The sequence below is a fragment of the Sphaerodactylus townsendi genome, linkage group LG10 (assembly GCF_021028975.2).
Source record: "Sphaerodactylus townsendi isolate TG3544 linkage group LG10, MPM_Stown_v2.3, whole genome shotgun sequence".
In the NCBI taxonomy this organism is placed as follows: Eukaryota; Metazoa; Chordata; class Lepidosauria; order Squamata; family Sphaerodactylidae; genus Sphaerodactylus; species Sphaerodactylus townsendi.
The window spans coordinates 59064576-59091691 of NC_059434.1; the positions used below are offsets into that span (position 1 = coordinate 59064576).

Consider the following 27116-nt stretch of genomic DNA (forward strand, 5'->3'; position numbering starts at 1 on the left):
AGAGTGCCGCGATCCCACCCGCCTCGCCGCCAGGATTCCCAGGACCAGATCACCCACTCATCTGCTTTGCAATTGATACAGCCCTCGTAAGTAGAGGATGCATTTTGCTTAGAGTGGCAGCTCCTTGGCCAATCACAAGGCGAACACGAAGCCGAGCCAGCCTCCCTAGTTCAGGTTACGTCCAATGATAGCCGCGCTTGATAGGACGTGTGTAAAGCGATCGCGTCGTCATAGTTACGGAAGGGCCGGCGGCAGCGTAGGCCCTGCTTGTGGAGCCGGGCGAGGGCAGCTTTGGGCGAACGGGTGCCCGCGAAAGAGGAGCCGTGTAGTAAAGTGGTCGCAATGGACCTGGACCTGACCCGGGTGGATTATCTGCAGGTAGAACCAATGCGGTGTGTGCGTGTTTGTGAGTGTATCACTCAGTGAGTCCATTTGGTTGATTCCACTTGGACGAGAGAAGATCATTCTTTCCCCATTTGCTGTTACAAACTGGGCTGACAATGTGTGAAAGAGGATGACTCTACAGTTAAGAGCCCCCCCCCCCCGCCATCCGTGTATGCTTCAATTGCAATCTGACAGGCAAAAATGCCATTTTTGCTTCAGCATTTTTATTATTATTTTGCCTGAGCATCTTAACCGTTACAAAGTTTGAAAACTTGCTAAGAAAGCAAAGAGGCTGGCGAGTGCAGCCCGGTTCTCTTTAACTTAAAGCTGCCATCTTCTGCACTTGAAGAAACTGCTTATCTTTTGCCGTGTTCATTATTTACACACCACATTATGATGTATAAACGGGGATACTGTCTCTGTGGAGACTGCCACGAAGTAGCCTTTAACTTCTGTGATGAAAGTGTGATTTATTAATTTCTTTGCAGGCTGATCTTTAGTTTCCAGCTAGGGTTACATTTGGTTTTTCCCAGTCCCGTTTTTTGCATAACTTTGGTACATTGCACTAAGGTCTAACAAAATACAGGCCTCCTGGCCTTTAAGTCTTTCTCTCAAGTAAATGTGCTCACAGGACTGCAACACAAGGCTTATCAGTACATATACCTTGCCTTTTTTAACAGCCCAACTGTTCTGTGCACTAAATGAAGCATGTGCTTTGATGTGCATCTGATTACAGAGAATAAGGAAAACTTGTAACAAATGTTGCAAGACATTAATTTTGTTCCACTTAATTTTGCTTTAATGACGTATGCAACATATTCAATTTAGATATTCTTAATATAGCGCAGTTGGTGCAAGACTCTTTAAGTGTAAGTTTTAAGTAGCAAAATCCTCTTAAAGTTGCCTCTCTTATATAAGAGGCCTGCCACTGCCATAGCTGTGTGAGCTGTAGTTAGTTTCGCATCTTTGATACTACCTTTCCCTCTGTCTTTCTATTTCTCGCCTCTCCTGACTTCTCTCTGGTTTTTTTTGCCTCTACCAAATAAATTATGCATGTTTTAATTTGTCTCATGCGCCCCTTTCAGATTTCTTGAAAAATGTATTGCTTGAATGTTTCTGATAGTGTTGACAGATTTCTTAAGGGATAGGATTCCTATGACTCCATACTTCGCTTCAGTGGGATATTTCAATCGATGCTCCTTTTTCAGACATGCTGTAATATCAGCTGGTTGTGGTATCGTTGCTGATGTTTTTCTATCTGAACTAATGACAACCATAAAGGGTGTTCCAAAAATACTCTTGTGATAGAATCTTAACACTGCCCGAGTCGTCTCATAAAAATAGATTTAAAAACAAGACAGCTTAATAGTGTTTGTATTACAGTCATGGCAATTAATTTTGGGAGACTTAAATTTTTTAATAATAAAGGTTGGGTTATTTTCCCCTATTAGGTGGGTGTGACATCTCAGAAAACAATGAAGTTGCTCCCTTCATCAGGACGCAAAGCAACGCAGAAGGTAGAGAGTTTATTTCCTTTATTATGTGTCGTATTTATGTCAGATATTACAGATATAGATTGTACTCTGAGAACAAGTAACTGATACATAATAGAAATGAATCCAATCTAAATATTACCATATTCATTAGCATAACATTACACAGTTAACCCACTTGGCAGACTCCTTCAAGTGGGAGATTAGTTCATTCACCCAGTGGTGATCTTCTTTGATAGGGTCTTTACTTTTATTTACTAGACTGCCCTCCTCACTGAGAGTCAAGGTGAATTGTATGGTGTAAAGTGATACAGTCCAACAGCATGGGATATGAATAAGCAGTTCCATAGGACTAGAATTACAAATTAGAAGCTGTGCAAAAAATTTAGGTATGATATATCAGGAATGCAAAACATGGATTTACAATGTAGTAAGATCAGGATAATATAATGAAGAGATAGTATATTCTGTAAACAGTAGTATAGACTACAGTCCTGTTCCCTGTACAGAAGGATCTTCCTAAACCATTCTGTTATACCATAGCCCTAATCCCCTTATACTCATTGAAAGGGGTGCAGATTTAGACACCAACCCTGCAGTTTATAGATGCTGTCATTGAAAGCTGACAGCACTGGTGAGCTTCTGCATGTTTTGTGTGACAACAATTATATGCCTTTTGTGCTAGACATTAATATCAAGCCACAGGCAGCATCATTCCATGTGCATACTTCCCTGTTCAGCAGCAGATCACACTAGATAGGAAAAATAATACATGCATTTGCAAGGAAACAGGAGAGTAAATAGTGACTTCAGTGAAGCATATTTTTGAAAAATCCAGGGGAACTAATGTTTATTCCAGTCCTAACTAATACAACAGACTTTGTATTAGCACAGCATCCTATAGGTGTCATATTTATCCTATGGTGTATGTATACACTAATTAAAATAGAAAGCATAGTTTGTTCCAGGAGTGTAGGTCTGTGAGCATGGGGCACAGTAGCCTAGTTGGTGATCCTTTCGCCATGGCCCTGTCTTCCTAACTGAAATTAAATATGCACCTAGAAATATAGTTCCACTTCTACCTTATTCAGCAGCTTCTTTTATACAGCTCCCAGGAACATATCATCTCCTGGTGAAGTTTCATCACTTCCCTATGATGGGGTCATTCCTCCAGCTCCCCTCTGTGCTGCCCACTTCAGGCTTGTCAGAGCAATGGCTCTTAAGAAACCAGTCCCATCATTTTAGTTTCTGTTTTTCTCTTCATCCATCCTACATCCCTATGGAAATTCCCTGTGCTCATATTGCAGCAGTGAAGACCCTCCTTCCTCAGCTTATTGAAGCCTGGCTGCATCTGGGCTATGAGCCTCTGAGGAAGGCCCTGTCCTTAGAGAATCCCTCAGTCCTCAATGACTCTTCTCTTGGGCAGGACTTTCTTTATTCTCTCTCTTAGCCTCCTTGGGTGCGGCCTGGTTAGACTGGTCACAGGGTCCAGAAGATGCTGGGCATGTTCTCAAGAGAGTAGCCCTGAGTTTTCCTTTAGTGAATGCTTCCTAATTGTGGTCTCCACAGTCCATAGCCAGCTGCATGGAGGCTGTGTCCAATTGAAGCTTTGGGAGCTGACTGGTCTTCGTTGGCAAAATGGGGAAGGAGTAGAGAGTGTTGTTGGATATCATCTTCCTGAACTGCATAGAATGACTTTTCTTTAGATTCTTTAAAGTGTGATGCCAACATGGCTTCATATTGCTTTGCTTTAAGGTTGTCATTGGAGATCAGGACGGTGTTGTTACCTGTTTTGGGATCAAAAAAGGAGAAGCTGTGGTAAGTAGTTTCCTGTAATTGTTTACACAGTTCTTGCGGCATATTGCTTCACATTATTGATAATCTTGAAAAGCCTATACATTAATGAAGTTATTTAGGGGCTCCTTCCATGCCCCCAGCCCACCTCCGCTATGCTGGGAGCAGTGGTGGGGGCCCTGGGTCGCTGGTATGGGATTCAGAGTGGTATTCCAATGCCGGGGGTGGGGCAGCAAATGTTAGCAGAATCGCCCCTCTTTCAGGCAAGTGCCCCAGGGAGGGCAAACCCATTGGCCCTACTGCATGCCACTTCCATAAGCGGATTCACCCCACCCCCTTTGAACTTGGCTCTCAGATGCCATTAATTTCCTTCATGTGGTAGCATAGGATTTTAATATTTTAATAGAGGCACCTACTAGTTTAATAGATAGAGGCACCTACCAGTTACATCTAACACGCTGGTTAATGTTATTCCTGCAGAACAAGTCTTTTGCAGTGTTGAGTGTGAAATACCACAATGTGGCTGTGCAAAATGCCCCTGTAAATTACAGGAATGAGGTGGTGCAAAACAAAACCTTCAGCTTGTACTTTGGCAGCTGTAGCATTCTAGTGCTGGTATAAGCACACCTAGCTCAGTCCATTTGGGACATGTGTACCTGAATGCCTCTCCCAATGTGTCTTTGTTCTTTTCTTAAGATCGGTCATGGAGATCAGGCTGATCTTAATCGGAGCCTTCACTTAAGTTTGACTTACATTCCTCACATGGAAAGTGAGCTCATGGGAAAAGGTTGGGTGTAAAAGCACTTCCAGGTACTTGTTTCTGTCAAAGTCAGAGCTTATTTGGAGTTCTGTGCTTCCCTGTCAATCACTTGTACTTGCATACAAAAGGAAATGCAAGTGGTGATAGGAATCCTGTAACTTTGAAGTCCTTGTGGAACCCGGGTCTTGTTGAGACTATGACTGCCTCATTATCACCATTTTTGTTATTGTTTCTCTTACGGATTTTGCAGAATTTTGTTTGCAATTGTTTTGCTGAATTTTTTCGAATTCTTTACCATTCTCTTTATTCCTCTGGCAAAGAAATAAACCCAATTGATAGTTCAAAATAAAACCAGACTCCTGTAAAGCAGGAGTCGGCTGGCATCTCAGAGGAATAGGTTCTATTAAAGTTTGCTGTGGGAGCACTCCTCTGACAAATGCATGAAGAAGTTTCATAACAATTAGCAAATTCTGTTCTCAATTGTTAACTACCAAACCTATTACTTCAGCTTTGTGGTGAGCTATAAACTGCCTTGGGCAGGTTCCTAGAGAGGTGGAATAAAAATTTTCTAAACAAATACAGAAATTATTTGAATTTTGGGTGCTGTGTGGTTTCCGGGCTGTATAACCGTGTTCTAGCAGCATTCTCGCCTGACGTTTCACCTGCATCTGTGGCTGGCATCTTCAGAGGATGCCAGCCACAGATGCAGGCGAAACGTCAGGAGAGAATGCTGCTAGAACACGGCCATACAGGCCGGAAACCACACAGCACCCAAGTGATTCCGGCCGTGAAAGCCTTCGACAATATATTTGAATTTTCTCCCATCAGAAGAGCAAGTACATAAGAATACATAACAGCAGTCAGAGCTGTTCCCCATCACCAAGTACTGGTTACTCTAGCCAAGAATGATAAAATAAGTGAAAAACTGTAGGACTATTCATGTATCATAAGAGGTAATAGGGAACAAAACAGAGTTGTTATTGCCCATGCAAAAATGTGTTGAAACATTATTAGATTTTTGAGTTACTAGATATTCTTACTTGTAATTCTTAGTATCTGATGACTTATCCACTCAGGAAAACATGCAAGGCCTTCTATTTTGTCAGACTTTTAGGATTAGGTTGCCTATTCGGTTTTATCAGTTGTCTTTTTACTTCCAGTTTTTGGGATACATTGCAGTTGTGCGTATTAGATGGTAAATTAATGTTGTTGTCATTAACAAATATTAGTTGTAAGCTACTATTTGATAAAGTGTAGTCTGTTTTCTGAAACTTACACTGTGTGAAATCATTAAAAGTGCACCTAAAGGAATGCATCGTTTGTCATGAATTTAGAATGACATTATGCCATGTTTTGTAATGGCACAGAATGTTATTTTTTAATTTCTTTCAGCCGGTATTCAAGACTTTGCCAGGAGAAAAGATTGCAAGGCTAGAATTGGGAGGTGCCCTCAATACACTTCAGGAGAAGATTTTTGTAGCTTCAGGATCTGAAGTTCGAGGTTTTACAAAGAGAGGGAAACCATTTCTTTCATTTGATACCAATCTCACTGAGAACATTAAAGCTATGTAAGTATGTTGACAAGTCACATGAATAGTAGTTAGAAGTATCACTGTAATTATGCATTCCGTGACTAGAGGAATTCCTCTGTAGCCTGGATCCAACCCACTCGCCATTTCTATAGTTTTCTATCAAGGACTGCTTCTCTGCCATGCATGCATATTAAGATTTTCAGCCAAATATGTTCATGAGCTCTGACTTAATAGGAGTTGTTATAATAATAAATATGAAAATTCATTGAATCATTCAAATATCAATTGAAAGATAAGGTCAAAGCAGTGCTTCAGCTGTTAAATTAAATTAGTCCTCTAATTGAGGTTTTCCACAAAACCATCCATACTTGGCGTGCATATTCCTTTATTGTAATTGATGGAAAGGAAGAATGTAGGGTTGTTTGACATAACCATCCAAATTTATGAAATATTGATGTGTCATAAGAACCTTTTGTTTTTATTTGTACTAAAATGTGCTAGTATGTGCTTCCTATAAGCAGAAAGATAACAGTAATAGCTATGTAACTTTATTAATATTAAAGAATATTAAAGTACATAATACGTTCTGCATTTCTAGAGATACACATACACTGTTTTCATGGTAAATCTTAGCTAAACCTGGAAAAAAAACCCTCCCTTCTTTTTTTGTGTGGGTGTGTTAACTAGTTTATCAAGACCAAGTTTCTGTGATTTTTGTGGCTGGATTTGAGTTTTGTGAAGTACATTTCAACTTATACTCTACTTGATTAGACTTGACCAGGGGTCTGCAACCTGTGGCTCTCCAGATGTTTGTGGACTACAAATCCCATCAGCCCCTGCTTGCATGGCCAATTGGCAGGGGCTGATAGGAATTGTAGTCCATGAACATCTGAAGAGCCACAGGTTGCAGACCCCTGGACTGGACCTTGCCAGCTCATCTACAGCTAAGTGGATGTTTTACTTTCTTGATCAGATCTTGCTGTATCCGTTCCCTCCAGTGTAGTTGCGATTACTTGTGTCATGATAAACTGGGTCTTCTGGCCTCTTTTGGTAACAAATGCCTGTCTGAGGCTTACAGCTGTGGATGCAAGTGTATCTTCCAAATGAATATACACTCTGTTCATCTGAGAAAGTGACTCCTGATTAAAGTTATACTGTAATACATTTTCCTAATCTTTGAGATGCCATTTGATTTTTGTTTAATTTTGCTATAGCAGATTAACACAGCTAGTCCTATGGAACTGTTTTTTGTGTTACTGTATAGATATGATAATGCAACCAGTAACAAAACTTTTTGCTAGTCAGCTCGGGGTTAAGTTTGTGTGTGTCACTTTGCGACAGTTTTCACCATCACTGGAAATTGCCCTAAGGCTTTTTAATTGGGCTGCTGCTATGCATATTTTGTGTAGCATGCAGAGTTTGTGCCTAAAGTTGTGATCTGAAAGACACTGAATAACACAGGGCTAACTTCTGAGTCGATCTGCTTAGGATTGTTCCTCAAGTGTTCTCAACAAACTTGACAAGTTACAGGGCTGAAACTTCTGTTCACAGCATTTAAAGAATGATCACATTTGGTGGCAATTATGTTGTGAGAGTATTGAATATGATGATTGTTCTTTTTAGGTATATATCTGGATCAGATCTCTTTCTTTGTGCAAGTTATATCTATAATCACTACTGTGACTGTAAGGACCAGCACTACTTCCTATCAGGAGATAAAATCAATGATGTTCTCTGTCTTCCAGTAGAGAAACTGTCTTGCATTACTCCAGTATTGGCTTGTCAAGACAGAGTCCTTAGGGTTTTGCAGGTAAACCTTACTTGTTGCCATTATCATATAATGATAGCAGTAGAGGGAAATAGACAGCAAATACACTATTAATAGAAAGAAAATGTGTTTTATTTTGGGATTTTTATTCTAATCCTGGCTCCAAAATTACCTCAGGGCAGTTGTAGAAGGCCTCATGTACTTCAGTCAACACACATCCCTTTGACAAGAACTGTAGCTGACTCTTGATTCATGATGCATACACACATGTTACAAGACAACTGGAACCCAAATAAAGCTTTCTTTTTAAATGTAAGAATGTTCTTTTTGAAAATTGAACATTACAAATATTGTATGTATTAAAAATTACTAAGCATTCCACGGTTCTGTTTCTTTAATCCATTTATATTTCAAATTCATGTGTATGCATGTCACTCAGTGTCACTTTATTTTGTAAAATGTGTTAATAACAGTGCTTATGATGTCATTCATATATTATAAATCAATATGCCACATAACTGTGGAGATTTCTGTTACTTTCAAAAAACAAATCTTTGAATTGAATGAATTGTTATAAGATTTGAAATCAAAAAGTTATAATCTGTTTTAATGTAGTTGCGTGTGCGCACACACACACATAAAGAGAGAACAAGCATCACATTAGCTATTGTTGAGATTACAGCAAAATTCTTTTAGTGATATCTTTAACTCTTGATGCTATGTTAGTTAATATTAGGGCCCGTTCTGCACATGCAGATTAATGCACTTTCAATCCACTTTCACAATTGTTTGAAAGTGGGTTTTGCTATTCTTCACAGTAAAATCCTGCTGCAAAGTGCATTGAAAGTGGATTCAAAGTTCATTATTCTGCATGTGCAGAAGAGCCCAGGTTAGACGTTCAGTTCTTTCAGAATTACAGGCTAGTACTTATGAAGGTCTTGACATTCACAGACGACAAAAAAGGAGTAATATGATAAATTGAACAGAGTAAATCTATTAATTCATAAAGGTGTTAATTACATAAAATGACAGGAGCTAGTGTGGCTCAAAGGTTCCCCCTTTTATTTGAAGGACCTTAGGGTAGGATCACATGAAAACTGGCATGTTCAGAGTTGCTCAGCTGTGTTTCATTACTTTTGATGTTCAGAAGGAAGACTGGCAGTCCTGGGAATTGGACTAGTCACCTGTTTCTTCAGGATTGACCATGATTAATGGCCTAGATCTTCATGCCTGTAGCTTCCCCACTTCCGTGATCCCTGCGATTAGTTCCCTTCGCAGTTTTTTTCACCCTGTGCTGAGCACAAATTCATTTTTTTCAGCTCTAGCTTGTGATCAGTACCTTCATCATGTTCCATTCTCCTTGTGCTCAGCTTTCCTTTGACTTTACCCCCTGTTCTTTTCATTGTTGTAAATAGGCTCGAATAAGAACATGACTCTAGTTTGAATTGAATGGACTTGACCTAAGTTTCATCTTGGGATCAAGAGGGGAACACAATAATTGTCTTTAATTTCTTTCCACCTGAAAGAAGTCAAGGGTAGAAGTATATTTCTGTTAACAGTGTTCCCTAATTCCTTTTCTTGAGGGATCAGATTTGCTGTATGAAATGGAAGTCCCTGGTCCACCATCTGTTCTAGCTTTGAAAGATGGAAATGGTGGTAAGTATAATTTACCAATGCAGAATGAAGATATTTTTAACTAAAGAACCTTTGTTGCAGTTGAAATTTTTAAATACTATTGTCCAAGTTCTTGGGGTTAGAACTTTGTATTAAGAATGATTCTAGTAATTTATTATTTATTTATTCCATTTATACCACGCCCTACACCAAAGTCCCAGGGCAACTTCCATAATGGGGTTAAAAGCCCCTTTAAAACATTACAACCCTAAAAACATAGAACATTAAATACCACCATTAAAACATCCCTTAATTAATTAACTGTGGATATACTACAGTAACTTAATTATAAATAATATTGTGGTAATAAAAACCAAACTGGCATTTGGTCATGGTAGCTAGAAGTTATAGTATGGTATCCATTGTCCTTCTAGCTTTATCTTACCGTAACTAATGTTAAGAGGGGGTAGAACTTACCTTGAGGTCATCTGTAACTGGAATAGCTCCAGTGTAGTGGCAAGAGACTTCTCACGCATCTATGTTTCTAGAAACACTGGGATATGACATCACTGTAGATATTTTTGGCCGGGGTGTTGTCCAAATGCCTGTTGCCATATGAAGGAGAAAGCACACTGAGACTACTTGTTTTCTGTAAATGGGTATACATGTCTCTGACTTATTTTTCCAAGCATTTAAATTGAATGACCCACAAGTCATTCTGGAATGATCTGATTGGTTCATTTTGCTCTGGGTCCATTGGATATCCTTGACTGTCATCTCTCTCTGAACTTCACAGAATGCCAGTCACTAAGAAGGGGGAGATTTACTGGGATCCAAGCACTGAACAAGGGAAGATTCAAACCTCCACCCCCAGACCCTTTTTTTCAGTGTAAATTTCTTGCTGGAATCCCCATTCTGACCATCTTAGGAAAACCTTCAAGAAAAGTCTCCATTTACAGCTGGTAGGATGAGATCAGATGGCTGTTTTGCCTTGGATCCATCTGGAAATTTCCAACATTCTTGTCTCCGTCCTTCTTTGAAGAGGGATGTTGAGGACAGTGACAATGGCTGTCAGTGGGACATGGTGGCAGATGGTTTTTTGGGATTGGCAGGACTACCCATTATAGAACCATATTCTCTACAGCAAGCAGCTCCTTATGCTGTGATATTTTTAAGACTCTCCCATAAGAAACCATTACAAAAATTGCCAAGGCGTTTTGAAGCGAAGGATGCAGAATCATGCTACATATTCTTTATCCAATGTCATTTTATTTTGTATTCATAGGTGATTCTAGTGAAGAAGTTCTTTTTGGGACATCTGATGGTAAAATAGGTCTGATACAAATTTCTCCAGTTTCTCCAGTTGAAAAATGGAGGATTGAAAATGAGAAGAAAAGAGGAGGTAGGTGTCTCAGTGCCTTATGTTGTTATAGGTGAGGCAGTAAAATTCATTATTTTCTTTATAATTGCCATCCCCAGAGTGCTTTAAGACTCTACCCCTTTCTGTTGCAGAAATATATAGAGAGAGTAGCACCCCTTATATCTATACAACAAAAAAGGGCTGGAGATGACTTTTTTTAATGAGGGCAAGAAAATCAGAGGAGCTAGTAGACTGGCAACAGAACTGTGACGTCCGCTGTTATTCTTTCTAAATAAAATGATATAATTGATGCCAACTTACGTTTAATCCCTGACTTTGTCTCCATATGACTGCTGCCACCTGGAATATAAATTTGAACCCCCCCCCCCCTTTATCATTTTCTGTCTGGTAGTATCTACGAGCTTTTAAGGCAATGTGGAAGGACTGTATGGTCCTGAGGAAAAAGGGTGGAATTCCAGGTTACTCCAAACAAATTAAAATTTTATTTATGACTGTTCTATAACTTCAAGGTTTCAAGATAAATATTTACAATAAAATGAAACAAACTGAGGAAACAACTTCTTCTGAGGTCACTTTCACTTAACATCAGTCCACTAGATCTGATTCTTTTCTCAATGCTAACCTTACCACCAACTTCACTCTAATAAGTGTCACATTCAGTCTCTGTTTAATTCAACACTGTCTTCTCATATCTGTTAAGTTCAATACTTTCTCTAACTTCTCTCACTCTGACTCTCTCTGTCAGATTTCTGTTCTCGCAAACAGGGCTTTGACACTCTCTCCGATGCACTCTGTCACACACTGGTCTTGCTCTGTCATTCCCTGTTCTCTCTCTGTCATAGTCTGTCTTCAGCATTGCACTTCTCTCAGGCACTCTTCAGAATCAGCCAATCACACTGTACTCTCATTCCCCTCTCACTCCCCCTTGTACTTACTTTCCACTTACATACACCCACAACATTTAAATCATTTCAGGAACCTTATAACATTATTGTACTAAAGCAATTGCCAATTATTTTTCAAGCCCCCCCCCCCCCCCCCAGTGGGGAGAGGACTGCTTGGGGTTGATTCAAGGAAAGTGCAGGAAGAACTGCTGTATTACCACTAGAAATAACTCTATGGTCGTTTCCGCATGGCCAAAAAACAGCGCCCCAGGGACGGAAAAAACACGGTCCCTGGGGTGCTGTGCAGCAGCGTCATGAGCCAGCCTCCGGCGGGAAAACAGTGCGCTGTCTTCCAGCTGGCGTGGTGCAAACCGCACTGGGGTTAGGGCGCTGCTTTTGGCCTCTCTGGTGTGAGGTTGACACTTACCTTTGCTTTCTGTGCAGCTCCGGACGGCTGGAAAGACCGGGGTGGGGTGTGTGTGTGTCTTTCCAGCTGTCCGGAGCTGCAAAGGTACAGTAAGTGTCTTCCTCACACTTTGGGTGGCTCTGTGTGGAGCCGCCTCTGCGGGCAGCATCAGCGTCAAGACTGCCTGCACAAGACCGTGCGAACGGTCCCGACACTCCACCAGCTTCATTTAAGCTGGTGGGAAGCTGCTGCCTCTGGCCGTGCAGAAACGGCCTATGTAATCATAGGACAGATAAACCTATGTATAGAATTGAAGATTATACCCAATGGTCTGAACTGGTTGTAAATGCAGATATTTTTGAGTATTGATAGCAGCAGTGGGAGCAAAGATAAGGAAAATAGTACAAGTGTGACTGGAATTTTCAAAAATGCTCATTTTGCATGCATTGTGGAAAGGTGCTTGCTTCCTGTGATCTTTCCAAACAGCTTGGATCGACCCTGGTTTGGTAAAAATTGTATCAAAGCAAAGCAGGGGAAGACCCAGAAAATGTAAATTTGGGATACAGTGTCATACAGATGCTCCCAAAGAACCCATTTAATCAGTAATAAAAACTTGTTGAAGGCATCTGTTATAAATGTAATCTGTCAGATCCCATACTGACACCATAGAACCGTGGTGGCGAACCTTTGGCTCTCCAGGCTGGCAAGGGCTGATGGGAATTGTAGTCCATAACATCTGGAATGCCAAAGGTTCGCCACCACTGCCATAGAAGAATCTGTGTATAACTAGAGTTCTGACACTGAGAAATAACAAATTAGCTAATGTCACTTTCCAAGAAGAGGAAGAAAAATCCCTCTGTGACTCAGCCTACCTTTTTCTTTCTCCATTTTCCCTAGCATAGATGGTCAGCAAGTCTATTTTTTCTTGGGGTTCTTTTTTTTTGCTTCGATTCAGATTTGATGAAAAAATACAAATGAAGCAAGTCTGATTGCAGGTCTTACCATGCAATCAGACTTTTCCTTGATTGTGCATATTGCTGTTCTCATGAGAGGGCAAACAAGAAATAAATAAAGAGGATGGAAATCTGAAAGGCCAACCAAAGCCAGAAACAACATCCAGTCATTCTAGTGAATGGCAAAACTGTTGCAGAGCAGCTTAACTGCATATATAAGAATTCTGATGGAAGGTCTCGATGTTCCAGGTTTATTATCTTCAGCATGGAAATGAACTTACAGAAATAACTGCACTAAAAATAAATGTTCTTTCATAATGCAAACATTTCCTGAATGCAATTGCATGCGAGTGCAAGAAAATGGAAGCAGTTTTTAATCGGTAGAAAAGATTATCCACCTTGCTCTAAAAATTTGATTTGAAAACTAGGTGTAATTTATGCTGTCTGCTCCCCACTCCATTTTCAGAGCCTTTATATTATGCCCTAAGTAGTACTTTTTCTACACTATACAAATCCTTCAATTAAACTAGCTAGGTATCAATTCCAAATTTAACCTGTCAGATTCACACAGACAACATATAAGAGTGGAGTTCTGATCTTTGGTAAGGCAGATATGTCTTGTGATCCATATTTTGATATTCATAATGAAGAAGGAATGAGTTCACACATGGCAATGGTGTATATTGACTCTTACGTTGACCAATCATGCCTTAGATAATGCTCTGCTTGAAATTCTTTGTAGATTTTTCTGTGCATCATTACCTTTGTGGTTTATAAACTGAAACGATTACTTGATTTGATATTCATTTTCTGTTTTCCAGGTATCTTATGTATGGATAGCTTTGACATTTTAGGAGATGGAGTTAAGGAATTGCTTATTGGTAGAGATGATGGAATTTTAGAAATCTATAACTTTGAAAATGCAAACAGCCCCGTTCTGCGACATGAACATGTAAGTTTATTGTGACAACTCCAAATTCCCAAGTAAGTCTCAGGATCCCCAGTACAGCTTTTTTGGAGACCCCTACTTTGAGCCAAACTAATGTTTTTGTAGCCATGAGGACTTCCGTGCTCCACTTCCTGTTGCAGACCCAAATTCTCTCTCTCTCTCTCCCCCCCCCCCCCTTCTATTCTAAGAGCATAGAAAAGGATTTGGGGGTTATTTCATGATATTACTGGAGGGAAGAGACTGGGAAGTCAATCTCCATGGGTGAAAATCCTTGTTCCTGTGTGAGTGCTAGTTTGGATCCAAGCCTTTTAGAGCAGTGAAAACTAACCTCTTGAACCCTGTACCTATCAAAGCAGTCATAAAGATGAGAGAGGTTTTGGTGTAATATTTGACACAGAGTTTGTTATAGAATTGTTTCATGGACATCATGTACTGGTTTGCATGATGTAAAATGCCATTGTGATGTTCTGGAATGTCATAGCCCAGACAAACTGGGGAATTACGGGTTTTATCCTTTAAATGGGAAAATAAGTTTGTGCCTCTAGTGGGTTTTGTGTTCTTTTCAGGCCTTTTCAGAGAGTGTCACATCTGTCCAAGGTGGCTGTGTTGGGAAGGAAGGCTATGATGAAATCATAACATCAACATATTCAGGTTACTTTATAAATACTTCAAAACAAATGGATTTATCATATATGTATATGTGTGTTAAGTATATATAGAGATAAAATAATTATGACAGGAGGAAGAAGTTGAGTGAGACATTTTCATTATGTAGTACAGCTTTTATCGAATTGGTGACCACCCTTGGTGACCACTCATCAAGTTAGCAACAAAAGCTATGACTTTAAGGCTATATTTGGTGGCCCACTGCCTGACAATCAGCTGGAAGGCAGATCAGGATGAGGCAATTGGATGAGTCATGGCTGAGTTTCAATAGTGGTGACAGCAGCTTCCCACAGCCGCTTCCCCCCTCTCGATTCCAGAGGAATGGAGCCAGTAGAAGGGCTAACTGGGCCCATCATAATTCAAAGGGAAATCTGCTGAGTGGGACATGCCAGCTCTTGCTTCTGGAAGTGGAGGACAAGGATGACTGAAACACTCTCCCATGGATGTCTGGGGCTTGTGGGACTCAGTGCTAGCATTAGGATTGGGAAGGTCTTTTATAATCATCCAGTTCCCTTTTATTTATTTATGAAATCATGTCTATCCCACCTTTCCTCGGTTCCACTACATTATTGCTACAGCTGCCACATGGCTTTTGTACATTCAGGTTCTATGATCCCCATCCTAGCCTTTTGGGTGGTCAAAGAGGACACCATTCTTCCTTTTTCACCGGCAGAAAAGCTGGGTGGATCCAACCCAGTAAGTTACTCAAGGCCATCCTATGAGCCTGGTGGATGAATAAGAGCTTGGTTTTCTTATGCATGAACCAATCACCTTATTCAGTGCTCATGCATAAACATTTAGAAAATGATAGCAAGCACTTAACTCTAACAAAGAACATAAGAAAAATATTGTCACTTGCAGTCATTCTTAATTTCTTCTACTTTTCCGTTTTGTTTAATGTTAAGGTATTTTGTACTCAGAACAAAAAAAAAGCCTGATGGTATGGAACAAGGAACAAGTCAAAACTAAGCACAATTCAGCTAAATGGATAATGCAAATAACCCTGACTACTGTAATGTGTGAAATATATACAATCTATAAAGGGATATACATATTGATGTGTACTGAGAGAAGTTCAAGGTCGCAAAACAAGCCGTCATGTATATTTTGAAGAAAACCCTTCTTATACAACTCACTGAAAGAAAGAGTTAAAAAAACCTTCTTGACCAAAAACAGTGGGTGGGTTTACACAAATAAATTTTTTCAGAGCATAAACTCTTACAATTGAAGTATGACAATAGGTGTCAATAAAGTGTGACAAATAAACAAGCAGCTTAACAGTAGCCTCGTTTTGTGACCTTGTACTTTTTGATAATCTGTAGCATGAATGGGTAAAATACGACCAGAGTTTTTTAAGGCTGAGATGTTGTGTGAGCTTTGGTGTCTTTGAGTTTAAAGGGACAGTAACACCATTACAGATTACACACATCTGTATCTCTGTGCAGATCTTTACAGATGGTACATATTTCATATATTAAAGCAGTCAAGATTACATGCAAGATCTTTTGTTCAAAATGAACATTAAAAATCAACTATTTAAACTTTTCTCTTGAACTATTCTGTCTTGAGCCGAAGGCTGCAACATTACAAATATTGCTGAATTTAATAGGATTCATCAGTGCATAATTAATGGCATCATTTCAGTCTGAAAGTTTAAAAGCTGGTTAATTGTTTCTTGAAAAAATTAATTGGATAACAGCCTTAAATTCCACATTCACTGCTGACCTAGAAACAATGTTAGCAGGTGGCCGAATGATGGAGAAACTTTCCTCCTACAGTGAACTGGCAGCGCGTTTAATGACTGGCGCTCTGGATTGTTTTAATCCTGTGCTAGCTTCATAGCGATATTGGATATCCCAAAGCACCAGTTGGGTAGAAATGTAAGGGCGTTTCTGCATCTGTGCTCACCTTTTGCTAGAATATGGGAAGCAGCATTCAAAGAAAGGAAGCAGTATTCAAAGAAAGGAGATGCTGACTGTGCTGCATCTGCTTGACTGGTGGTTCCCCCATTTCAAACACAGTCAGGGTGAGCTATGGGGTCGCTTGTGCTGACCAGATGCAGCCACCAACTTCCATATTTTCCTTCATTTCAATGCCTTCCGGAACTATTAAGGCTAGACTAGAATGGGACTTAACACTAGCAAGCTGCAATGTATGTGCTCAGAATCCCTTCAAATGCAGATAGCAGACAGGATGTCTAAAATAAGCCCTGTGGTCAGCAGGTGTATGAAACCCCCTAAGGCCTTTGGATTGAGATTCTCAGATCCCTGATCTAAGCCTCGTAGTGCCTGGCAGTGGAACTCTTTTGATAATAATGTATCTTGAACATTTTCATAATTTGCCATACATGTTTTTTAGGGTGGGTGTCAGGACTGACTACGGAGCCTATCCGTAGAGAATGTGGATCAGGAGACGAAGTAAAGATGAGTCTTGAAATGCAGAACAAGGTTACGTCCTTAAGGTAATAGAATTTGTTGTTTTAGCACAAAAGAAGAATACTGTGACTAGCTTGTTAATTTCACCTTTCGTAAACTAAATCTAAGTTCATCAGCCAGGTCATGTTGGGGGTAGGGGGGAGCCCACAAAAATAATTGTGACATTGAGTTTCCATGGCTCATTAATTGTGCCAGAGTTCAAGGTGTGGATTTAACTGCACCATTTAGTTTTGTATAAACTCCCATGGAATTCTTGTCTTTCAGACATTAAATTGTTGCTATGCTCCTGTATTGAAAGACATTTATTTCCCCCCCCCTTCAATATTTAATTTAAAAAAACCTCTTAACACATCATGTACATGTCTATTTCATAACATAACATCTGGTTGACCACTGTGATACAACATCTGCTGCTGGGGTTCTTAATCCCAATATAACATTATAACTAATAGAATTGTACTAGGAACAGATCGGGGTGGGAGGAGACTGAAAACTAAAAATGTTGGTAGATAGTTTCAAGAACCTGTTGCATTAAAGCTTATATTACCCAAATATTTTCCTAATAGAACAAAAGCAGAAAAACACAAGCTATAACCGCTTGTAATTGTTCACTTGCCATCCTGTTGTTTGCTGTAGGAATGATTTGGAACATCTGCAGGTCAAAGTACTTCAGGAGCGTGAGAAGTACCAGCAGAACTCTCAGTCCAGCACTGCCATTTCAACAGTCCCAACATTTAGTATAAATGATAAGTTTACCCTAAACAGAGATGATGCCAGCTACAGTCTTGTCTTGGAAGTCCAGGCAGCTATTGATACAGTTTTGCTGCAAGTGAGTAGTTAAAGTAGCTTGGCAGATCTGCATCTGGAATCTTTTCTTTTTTTAATCCAGTGTCCTGGTTGACTTGCTTGCCTTGTAGAATTCAGTTGTCTGAAAACTACAAATTCACCAAGTAAAAATGACTTAACCCGATCTCTGAATTTCCATAGAATGGCAGATATTTCCTGGGGAAGAGGGGTGACTTTCCCCTAGATCAGGGGTAGGGAACCTGCGGCTCTCCAGATGTTCAGGAACTACAATTCCCATCAGCCTCTGTCAGCATGGCCAATGCTGGTAGGGGCTGATGGGAATTGTAGTTTCTGAACATCTGGAGAGCCGCAGGTTCCCTACCCCTGCCCTAGATCTTCTGGAAACCGAGATGAGTGTTATGACTTCAAGGACTGATCTGAAGCTATGGAAGCAACCCAGAAAAAAGCTTAGTAGTACTGAATCTCATTGAAATTAGTGAGGGTGCTTGTAATATATTTCAATGAGGCTTCAATTTGGGTTGTGCTATATGGCTCTAGTCCACTAATATATTTTTGTTGTCCATTTCTGATATTGGAACTTCAGGATTTCAGCCTAAGTTTGCATTGAGCATTTGCCAGCATTTGCCAGTAACCACTGGTGAAGTTGTAAGGAATCATGGAAGAGAGAAAATCCCCACTTCTCTTCTCCTTCCCCACAATTCTTCTTCTTGCTTTTCAACTTTAGTAAATTAAAATTGGAATATTGGAGGAGAGAGATAGCTTCATTCATGCATCCCCAACTCCAGTTTCTATCTCTCTATATCCTTTGAGTGGAAGTGGGAAGGTGACTACCCTTTTGCAGCTCTAGTGCTTGACAAAATAGCACCGTTTTGGACTGAAGAAAATCATTCCATTCTCAATAAAACCATTTTAGCTGCAAAGGGAGAAAGTTCCCTTAACAGGATAAGGGTTGTAAACTGGGCACAGGGAGTGAAATCATCCTGGAACTTGAGTGTTACAGAAGCCTTCCCTTTTGCAGCTTAAATAGTTGTTCAGAAGGTGTTGATGAGTTATGGAATTTCCCATCCAAAATGGAAAGGGAGCAGCCTTCCCTCCTTTAACACCTTAAAAAGGATATTAGTATTAGTATAGGATAAAATATCAGGAACATGAGGTATATATTTGACTGCACCTACCGTGGCAATTTTTACCCTATCCCATCTCCAATTAAAAGAAGGGGAGTCAGTGACATCCTCCTGACCTGAATAGCCCAGGTTAGCCTGATCTCCTCAGATTTCAGAAGCTAAGCAGAGCTGACCTTGTCAGGTATTTGACCTCCAAGGCATGACACAGAGGCAGGCAATTGCAAACCACCTTGGCTGTTTCTTGCCTTGAAAACCCCACCAGGTGGTGGCATTGAGTCAGATGTGACTTCACGGCAAAAAAGGTGGCATCCTAATGCTTCCTTGGTATGCATTCTTCCTCTTAAGCTTAACTGGGTGAGCTGGGCCCGCGACCTTCCCCTTTTAAGCCTGAGCGGTGTCCTCCTGCCACTCCTGTCCACTGCCCGGGAGGGGTGGGGGGAGATTTCCCCCCTAGATTTAATTTGGAACTCCTATAGTTTTCTGTATACTTGGGGTTTTTCCATCTATGCCGAATTCTCCATCATGGGTGTGGTTTAAGCTTGTATTGATTTCAATCCATTTCCTTCTTGACATTTATTTACTCATTTTATAATCCACCCTTTTCTCTCATGGGGACCCAAAGTAATTTCTGTGATGCCCTGTGAGTAAGGTTAGTCTGTGAGTTTGTGGCTGGCTCAAGGTCACCCAGCAAGCCTCTACGGCAGAGTGGGGATTGAAATCCTGGGTCTCTCTGATCCTAGTTCCTCAACTCTAACAACTATACCACACTGGGTCCTTTCGCTCCTTCTCATATATTTGCATTTTTCCTTTTTTGTACATTTATGTAAATTTTTCTTTTATGTAAATAAGTGAACTGTTTGTGGTGATGCACAGGTAGAGATGTAATATCTACTTTACCTTTAGGTGTCTCAGGCAATATAATTTACCTGTATTCAAAAAATGTCTATGGCCATTTTTTCCTCTAATCTGCGACTGTTTGTCTCCATAGTGTGATGTTCCAATAGACCTAAAGGATGTGGATAAAAATTCAGCTGTTGTGAGTGTCGTTGACTGTGAATCTGAGGTATGTAAAACCCAGATCCGCATCAATCCCAAACCACAGTTTGTAGATCAGCTTAATACACTTGGATTTTATGGATTATATTCCAGTGAACTTTTTTCATGAAGGAGAAGGGAGATATTGTGACGAGATATGAGCTCACTGAGGAAAAACTCAGATGGGAAACCCTGGGGAAAACATGAGAATAAGGCAAAGTCACCTTTTTGCCAAAAAGATCATAGTATCATAGCAAAATAAAAGGACTAGAATTGCCACCTGTTGCACTGCAGAGCAGTCTGCCAACCAAAAAGCCAATGGGACACACAAAAAAGGATGTATTGTGGGACACTTGGAGTCATCCATTGGTTCTATTAATAAAATCAACCATGTGTACCAAGCTGGAAAGACAGACCAGGCTGAGATTGACTACTCAGGACCACCCCAGTGATTGAACAATGCATCAGACCTCGGATTTCTCAAACTGTAGTTTACCTCTTTACCTCCCTCACCAGCTTAGGATCTGCCATTCTAAGCCACTGTTGCCAGCATCATAAGAGGAAACCTGAAGCACCTTTAAGGCTCATACCTGTTGAAACAGACCATGGTTTGCCATACTTCTGACCTGTGCCATGGACTGCTTTGTGTGTTAACAAAATCAATTTTGAGGCCAAACAAAATGTTTAATTCTCATTGTTTCTAATTCTTACTTTTCCTTAGCCAAATGGCAATTTTCTCCTTGCTACATATCGGTGTCAAGCAAACACAACAAGGTTGGAACTTAAGGTAAAACTTCTGATACTTGTATGCTTTGAAGTTGTATTACTCAAAATGTTCACATGCTCATTGCATCTGTTAAATCCCACTTTTCAAAAGAGTTCTTTACCCTGTCCTTCCAAGTTCTGTAACATATTTTACAATGGTACTAAATAACAATTCATTGTGTAAAATCTATGACCGTTCAGCAGATGTTATTAGAGATCTTCAGTTTCTTCTTAATTATAAACTGACAGTGGTGATGTAACATTACCTGTTTTGAAAACATTTCTTTTCCCCCCCTTATGCTTGTCCTCCCTCTTTAGGACATTTCAGATAATATGGTGCTAATTTTGCATGCTCGGGCATAAAAAGACTGTTGTATAATCTTTAAGAATCGTGTAAAGAGGAAGCTCTGAATATAAACTACAACAAGACCAAAGTTGTAGTCTTTAGGGAAAAAGGATTCTTCATTGGCGTCATGATCCGGCCTATAAGTCGGTACAGTTCATTCAAATACCTGGGATTTGACTTGCTCTAGGAATTTGGGGAGTTAGAAAAATCATTTAGCAACAATAAAAACCTCTACCCTTAAAATAATACGAGTCATCTTATTTGCATGCAAGGCTTTACCTCACTTGCTTTATGGCAGGGGTCTTCAAACTATGGCCCTCCAGATGTTCATAAACTACAATTCCCATGAGTCCTACCACTTGGCCATGCTGGCAGGGGCTGATGGGAATTGTAGTCCATGAACATCTGGAGGGCCATAGTTTGAAGACCCCTGCTTTATGGCATTGAGAGATGGGATTGGAATGAAAAACTGATTCTCAATTTGGAATGGATGCAAAATTATTTTATAGGCATATTTTAATCTTACCGAAAGGATCCCCAATGGCACTTGGACTCCCATCTGTTAAATTTAATCCTATTGAAATTCTGGTTGAAATGCAGGTCTAACGCGCGTGGTTCACTTCCAATTTATATTTTCAGTCAACGTTAAAAACAGACATATTCCAATTCTCCTGCTACAATAATATTTGAAATTAGTATTCCATCCCAGATCACCTGCTCAGAACTTTATCAGGTGGATCTGATCTAAGGAATTGGGTCTTTGAAAATTATTCTTGGATCAATATTTATTTAATTGAGCAATCTAAATTTTATCCACTGTTTAAGTTGTTCAAAAAAGGGCAGTGGAGATCAGAGTATTTAGTAACAATTACAGACAAAGCCTCAGAGTGGCTTTTACCCAGCTGTGCTTTCAAACAGTGTTATCGGCCTTATTGGTCCATGATATATTTTATTTTCCCCACTGTATAATGCGTCAAGGACCAAATTTATTATTAAATTTCTTATGGGTCAAAATTTACCTTCAGTTCCTGATAGTCTGGTTTTTCTGCTATTGGACGCTGACCCCATAATCACTTACAACTTGTTTTCATTTGCCTGGACTATAAAAAGAAACTCAATTCTAAATTTACTTCTACAATGTAATGACTGGACATCCAAACAATATCACTCAGTAGGATATTATAATTGTCTTACAGTTGTTGTATAGTGTTTTAATTATTGTATATTGTTTTATATTGGTATATTTTAATAGTTGGGGCTTTAGATTGTAATGGCCTTTGGTTGCAAACAATACAGTGTATGGTATGATACACTCTCTGCCCAATTTAGAGGTGATTTGAGGGTTTGATATTAATCTGCAGTATTCACTTTCTTTATCCTTTGTCCTGATTTTGATGTAGATTCTGTCAATTGAAGGTCGTTATGGAACCCTACAAGCGTACGTAATCCCAAGAGTGCAGCCAAAAACCTGTCAAGTTCAACAGTATCAGATTAAGCCACTCTCACTTCATCAGCGGACCCACTGTATTGACCCCGACAGGTATCTTCACAAGCAACGGGCACATTTTAGTTTAAGCTTTGGGCTTATTTACCCAAGTGTGCTGCACTTCAGTGCTGTGTTGGTGTCAGTTTCTCAAAGAGCTCACCTACAGTATCTGTAAAGAAAATTCATGGCAATTTGTGTCAGTGTTGTTGGGTATTGTATTGGTTTGGCTTGAGTCAGTGCTTTAAAGAAGGATTATATTGCTTAAAATTTTAAAAGATACAACCAAGTTCAAGGATGGAGATCCTGAGCTGAATAGCACTTTGACAGGATGGTTGCTACGTGTAGGCTGAGTTGGTCTTTCTTTGTGACTTTGTTGTCTTTTCTATCTCTATCTTTGATTCACTGTACTCAAAAAACTTTGATTCCTGTAGAATTCAGAGCACGTAATTATGCTTAGGATCGGGGCGGGGGGGGGGGGGGGGGGGGAAGGCACTACTTTTATCTTTAACCCTATCCCTGTCACATTAATCTCCTGAAACACATCTTTCTGTCATGATCCAAAATTCTTGTGTCCTGCCTATCAGAGGGTGCATTTAATATGAGAGGATATTAATAGTTCCTGGCTGCAGGTATGTTTTCAGGCTTCCTCTTAATGCTTGCCACTTTTAGATAAAATGAGTTTTTAAACATGATTTGTTCAAATGAACTGTACCACTGACCTGCTATTTTTGTATGGAAGAGCGGGTGATATTGCCTGATTCCCCTAGCACTGAATTCCCCCTCCCCTTTCAGTCTATGCAGATCCCCTTTCTGCCTTTTTAGGACTCACACAAGGGTCCTGAGGGAAGCAGCAAAGATTTATTCTCACCAGCAGAACAGCAGTTGGATACAATCCAAACCTTTTTATATCCAACTTCACCTAGTCCAGTAGACATTTACTTCCTAGTGACCATTACTGTGTTTCTTTTCAGACCCATGAATACCTTAATTCTCAAAGGACCATTTAGTTTTGCTGAAGTTCATTCCTGGGTTGTGTTTTGTTTGCCTGAAGTCCCTGAAAAGATACCAGTGGGAGAGAGCATCAGCCTCTACTTTCAAAACACCTTTTTGGATACACAGCTTGAATGTACTTACCGGTAAAATGAACTACAGTTGCTTAAGCATGCTGTTTTTGCTTACAAGGTAGTAAATAAAATGCTAAAATGCAGTTCCCAGTTAAGGACAGGAAGGGGTTTACAGCAAAAATGTGTTTCTTCCTTTTGCTTAAACTAGTATGTTTTCTCCGAAGCCTTGCTGCTTCTGTATACTGTAAACATATTTATTTGGGGAAAGTTGTATTGATTTTAATACACCTTCAGTTGAAGAGTGTTGAGATTAGAATGGAGACTTCTTTAATATGGCAGGCCTGCAAATAGTATAGGAAATAAAGTCCTGTGTAAAGGACAAATTGCTTGATTACTTTGAAAACATTCATTACAGAAATGGTTTAATCACTGCGTCATTTTTTATTTCACGTCAAGCAATTAAGTGCCACCAGGATGCAACTGAGATAAGCTGCTGTTTCATGAAGTTTTCAAGGCAAAAGATGAGCAGATATGCTTTGCCATAGCCTTTCTCTGCATAGCACCTCTCATCTTTCTTGCTGGCTCCCATCTAAATATTAACCATGGCCAACACTTCTTAGCTTCCAAGCTCTGGTGAGCTCGAGCTGGACTGTTATGTGCAGTCCTCCAAATGTATTTCTGGCAGAATGTTTCTTTCTAAGTGAGCGAGATGTAGACGCACATCTTATGTGACTTAGAAGTTGAATCTTATACAAGTAAAGTGCATGGACAGTGCTCTTTCAAATTGTTATTTCTGACGTCCTTTACATAGGAAAGGGGAGGGCTACTTCAAATCTGATAATATATCTACAATATCCATTCTAAAAGATGTGCTCTCCAAAGAAGCCACCAAAAGAAAGATTAACCTGAGTATATCATGTGGTAAGGCTTTGGTTTTATCCTCCATTTTTGTGTAACCTTTTTATTATATAAAGTACATACTCATATTCTTGAACTGCTTTCTTCGGATTTTCACTTAGATATAAATGAAGCATCTGTGAACCACACCTTAAAGCTAATCCACCCAAAGTTAGAATACCAGCTGATGTTGGCTAAGAAAGTTGAACTGATAGATGCTTTGAAAGTAAGTCTCTGCTGTTCTTCTGCTTTGCTTAAAAATTATAGGTGATGTGGAAAAACTGCAGAATAATTTTTCTTGTTATGGATTTTGTTTCAAACTGTATCTGAGCTGTTGGAAATGCTTTAAGACTGGTATGGAACAGCTTGTGACAATGCCTCAGGCTATTCTTATTGTTGTATCTTGTTACTGTTATTGTTATTATTAAAACAATTAAACTGCCTCAATATTATATGGAAGGTGTGGTATAAATATATGTGTGTATGTGCACCAAAATACTATTATCAGTATGCAGCTTAAAATATATATATATAAATATTTTCTGGATACTACAAATTATCCTATATAATATACAGACATCAGTGATATTTCATTGTCCAGATAAGATCTTGAATATGCTTCTTGTGAGAAGCTCTTTTGCCTTTATGGATGTGAGAAAGTGTGTAGAAATCTCAGAAATGCATCTTCTCCAAACTATTGTCAAAGATGGAGATTCTTAGCAAAGGATTATGAACATCACTTGTTTAAAAGGTCAAGATATTTGTCTACTCCTTATCCCTGTCAAAGGTTAGAGAGTTAATCTTCTTCTAAATGTTTTGTTTGTTTAAGGAATTACAGACTCATGAAGGAAATATGGACTTCCTGATTCCAGAATACCGCAATATTGTGGAAGAGGCAGACCAGCTGCTCAAAGAACATGAAAAACAACCTGCATCTCTTGAACGACTTTATGGTTGGTTCATTAACACCGCTTTGCCACTTCTACTGGTATTTCTGTTCTTTGTTTGGTAATAGTGGCTTCTCCACAGATAAATGTGAAACACCTGTTGCCTTTACCTGCTGTTTACCCTTAAGGGGTAAAATGTCAACTTTCAGGGCAGCATTCATGAACACTCTGCAGCACAAATGCAGGAGTTCTGCTGTGTACATAGTCTCTCTCAGGACCAGTAGTTTTGTGCTCCACTTGAATGGAAAAACCAGATCAGTGTGGTCCATTCTGCTGATGCATAACTCTGACCCTTTGTTGAAATACCAAATGTTCACCCATTCTGAATGGGTGTGATGATTAACTTCAGTGCTTAGGAATAATAGTTTCTCTGACCTTATTATCAATCTCTCAGTGCCAGAGAGTTGCAGAAGCATATAATAAGTATGTAACTATGCAATGTTACAAGAAGAAAGCTCAAACATAAGGGAAATGTGCAAGAATTATTACTGGCATATCAGGAACATAACGAAAAAGAAAGAAACAAGTGATGCCACTGCAGACATACAAAATATTATAGGAGAATATTTACATTATTTATATCCTGACTTTGGTCCCAATCAGGACAACTAGTAAAACAGCATAATAAAAGACATCATAAAACTAATTAAAAAGGTATCTAACTTACATATATAAAATAGAAGGTAGCAGGTAGATTTGTACTGGAATAGGTGGTCCTGAATGTATGAGGCATAGTATATATTACTCAAAAGTTAATTACAAGTTTTTCTTATCTCAGTAGTTCCACATTTTTCCTTATGTTATGATTTCTAACACACCTTCATTTTCCTTGATATTTTCCATGCTAAAATTAATTCTTGTCATTGATCAAAAGATCTGTTAGACAGCTGTAAATACCTACAATACCTACAAAATTTGTTTTCTGATAATAATTTTGTATCTTTTGATTTTTCAGGTATGATTACAGATCTCTTTATAGATAAATTTAAATTCAAAGGCACTAATGTCAAAACCAAGGTTCCTCTCCTCTTGGAAATTTTGGGAAGCTATGATCAAGACGCTCTGCTTGCCTTTTTTGATAGCGCTTCCTAACTTACAAGAATTTGAACAGCAAACTAGGAGAATCGGATGTTCATTTAAATATGAGTGGCTGTGACTTTGATGAATTTAACTTGGCAGAAGAGGGTCTCATGTTCCTATATTAGGCTTTGTTTAGTAACTGGCTGAAATAGGTAAGAATGGACCATATATGAAATGATACACAAGGGTTTTTTTTTTCCTTGAATGAAGGTTGGAAAAAATAGCACAATTTGCAGACGGATCAGGTACACTTAACTCAAAATATTTTTTATTTAAAGTAAATGTTGGAAAATATTCCACGTTGTTAGGTCATTTGAAGAAACTATGCTTGGAATATAGTTTCTTTCAACCATGTAATGGGGAAATTAGCAAGTCTGAAGATTGCAAATCTATAGCCATATGAAATTTTGTACTATATTTCCCATATATTGAATGTTACAGTACTGCATTTTCCATGTATCATAGACAATAATGTATATAGAAAAGAAATAAGAAACTGTTTTTTAAACTAGGTTAATTATTCTATTAAATAAAAAATTTAATGTG

The 27116-nt window shown here is 39.2% G+C and overlaps 1 protein-coding gene across 1 annotated transcript; it reads left to right on the plus strand.

Annotated features, from left to right (window-relative positions):
* The first annotated feature begins 233 nt into the window (after positions 1-233).
* BBS7 (Bardet-Biedl syndrome 7) lies at positions 234-27116 on the plus strand. The gene is made up of 19 exons (XM_048509964.1): positions 234-378; positions 1836-1901; positions 3633-3695; positions 5824-5999; positions 7587-7773; positions 9315-9387; positions 10631-10747; positions 13791-13921; positions 14485-14569; positions 16943-17045; positions 17656-17848; positions 19939-20013; positions 20707-20772; positions 22497-22636; positions 23554-23718; positions 24458-24567; positions 24666-24769; positions 25373-25496; positions 26446-27116. Exons 1-19 carry the CDS (start codon positions 343-345, stop codon positions 26580-26582), a joined length of 2151 nt encoding a protein of 716 aa, XP_048365921.1. The 5' UTR covers positions 234-342; the 3' UTR covers positions 26583-27116.

Coding starts and splice junctions, on each gene's coding strand:
- BBS7 (XM_048509964.1), top strand. CDS start 343: ATGGACCTGGACCTGACCCGGGTGGATTATCTGCAG. Junction 13,922..14,484: donor CCGTTCTGCGACATGAACAT/GTAAGTTTATTG, acceptor TGTTCTTTTCAG/GCCTTTTCAGAGAGTGTCAC. Junction 14,570..16,942: donor CATAACATCAACATATTCAG/GTTACTTTATAA, acceptor CATGTTTTTTAG/GGTGGGTGTCAGGACTGACT.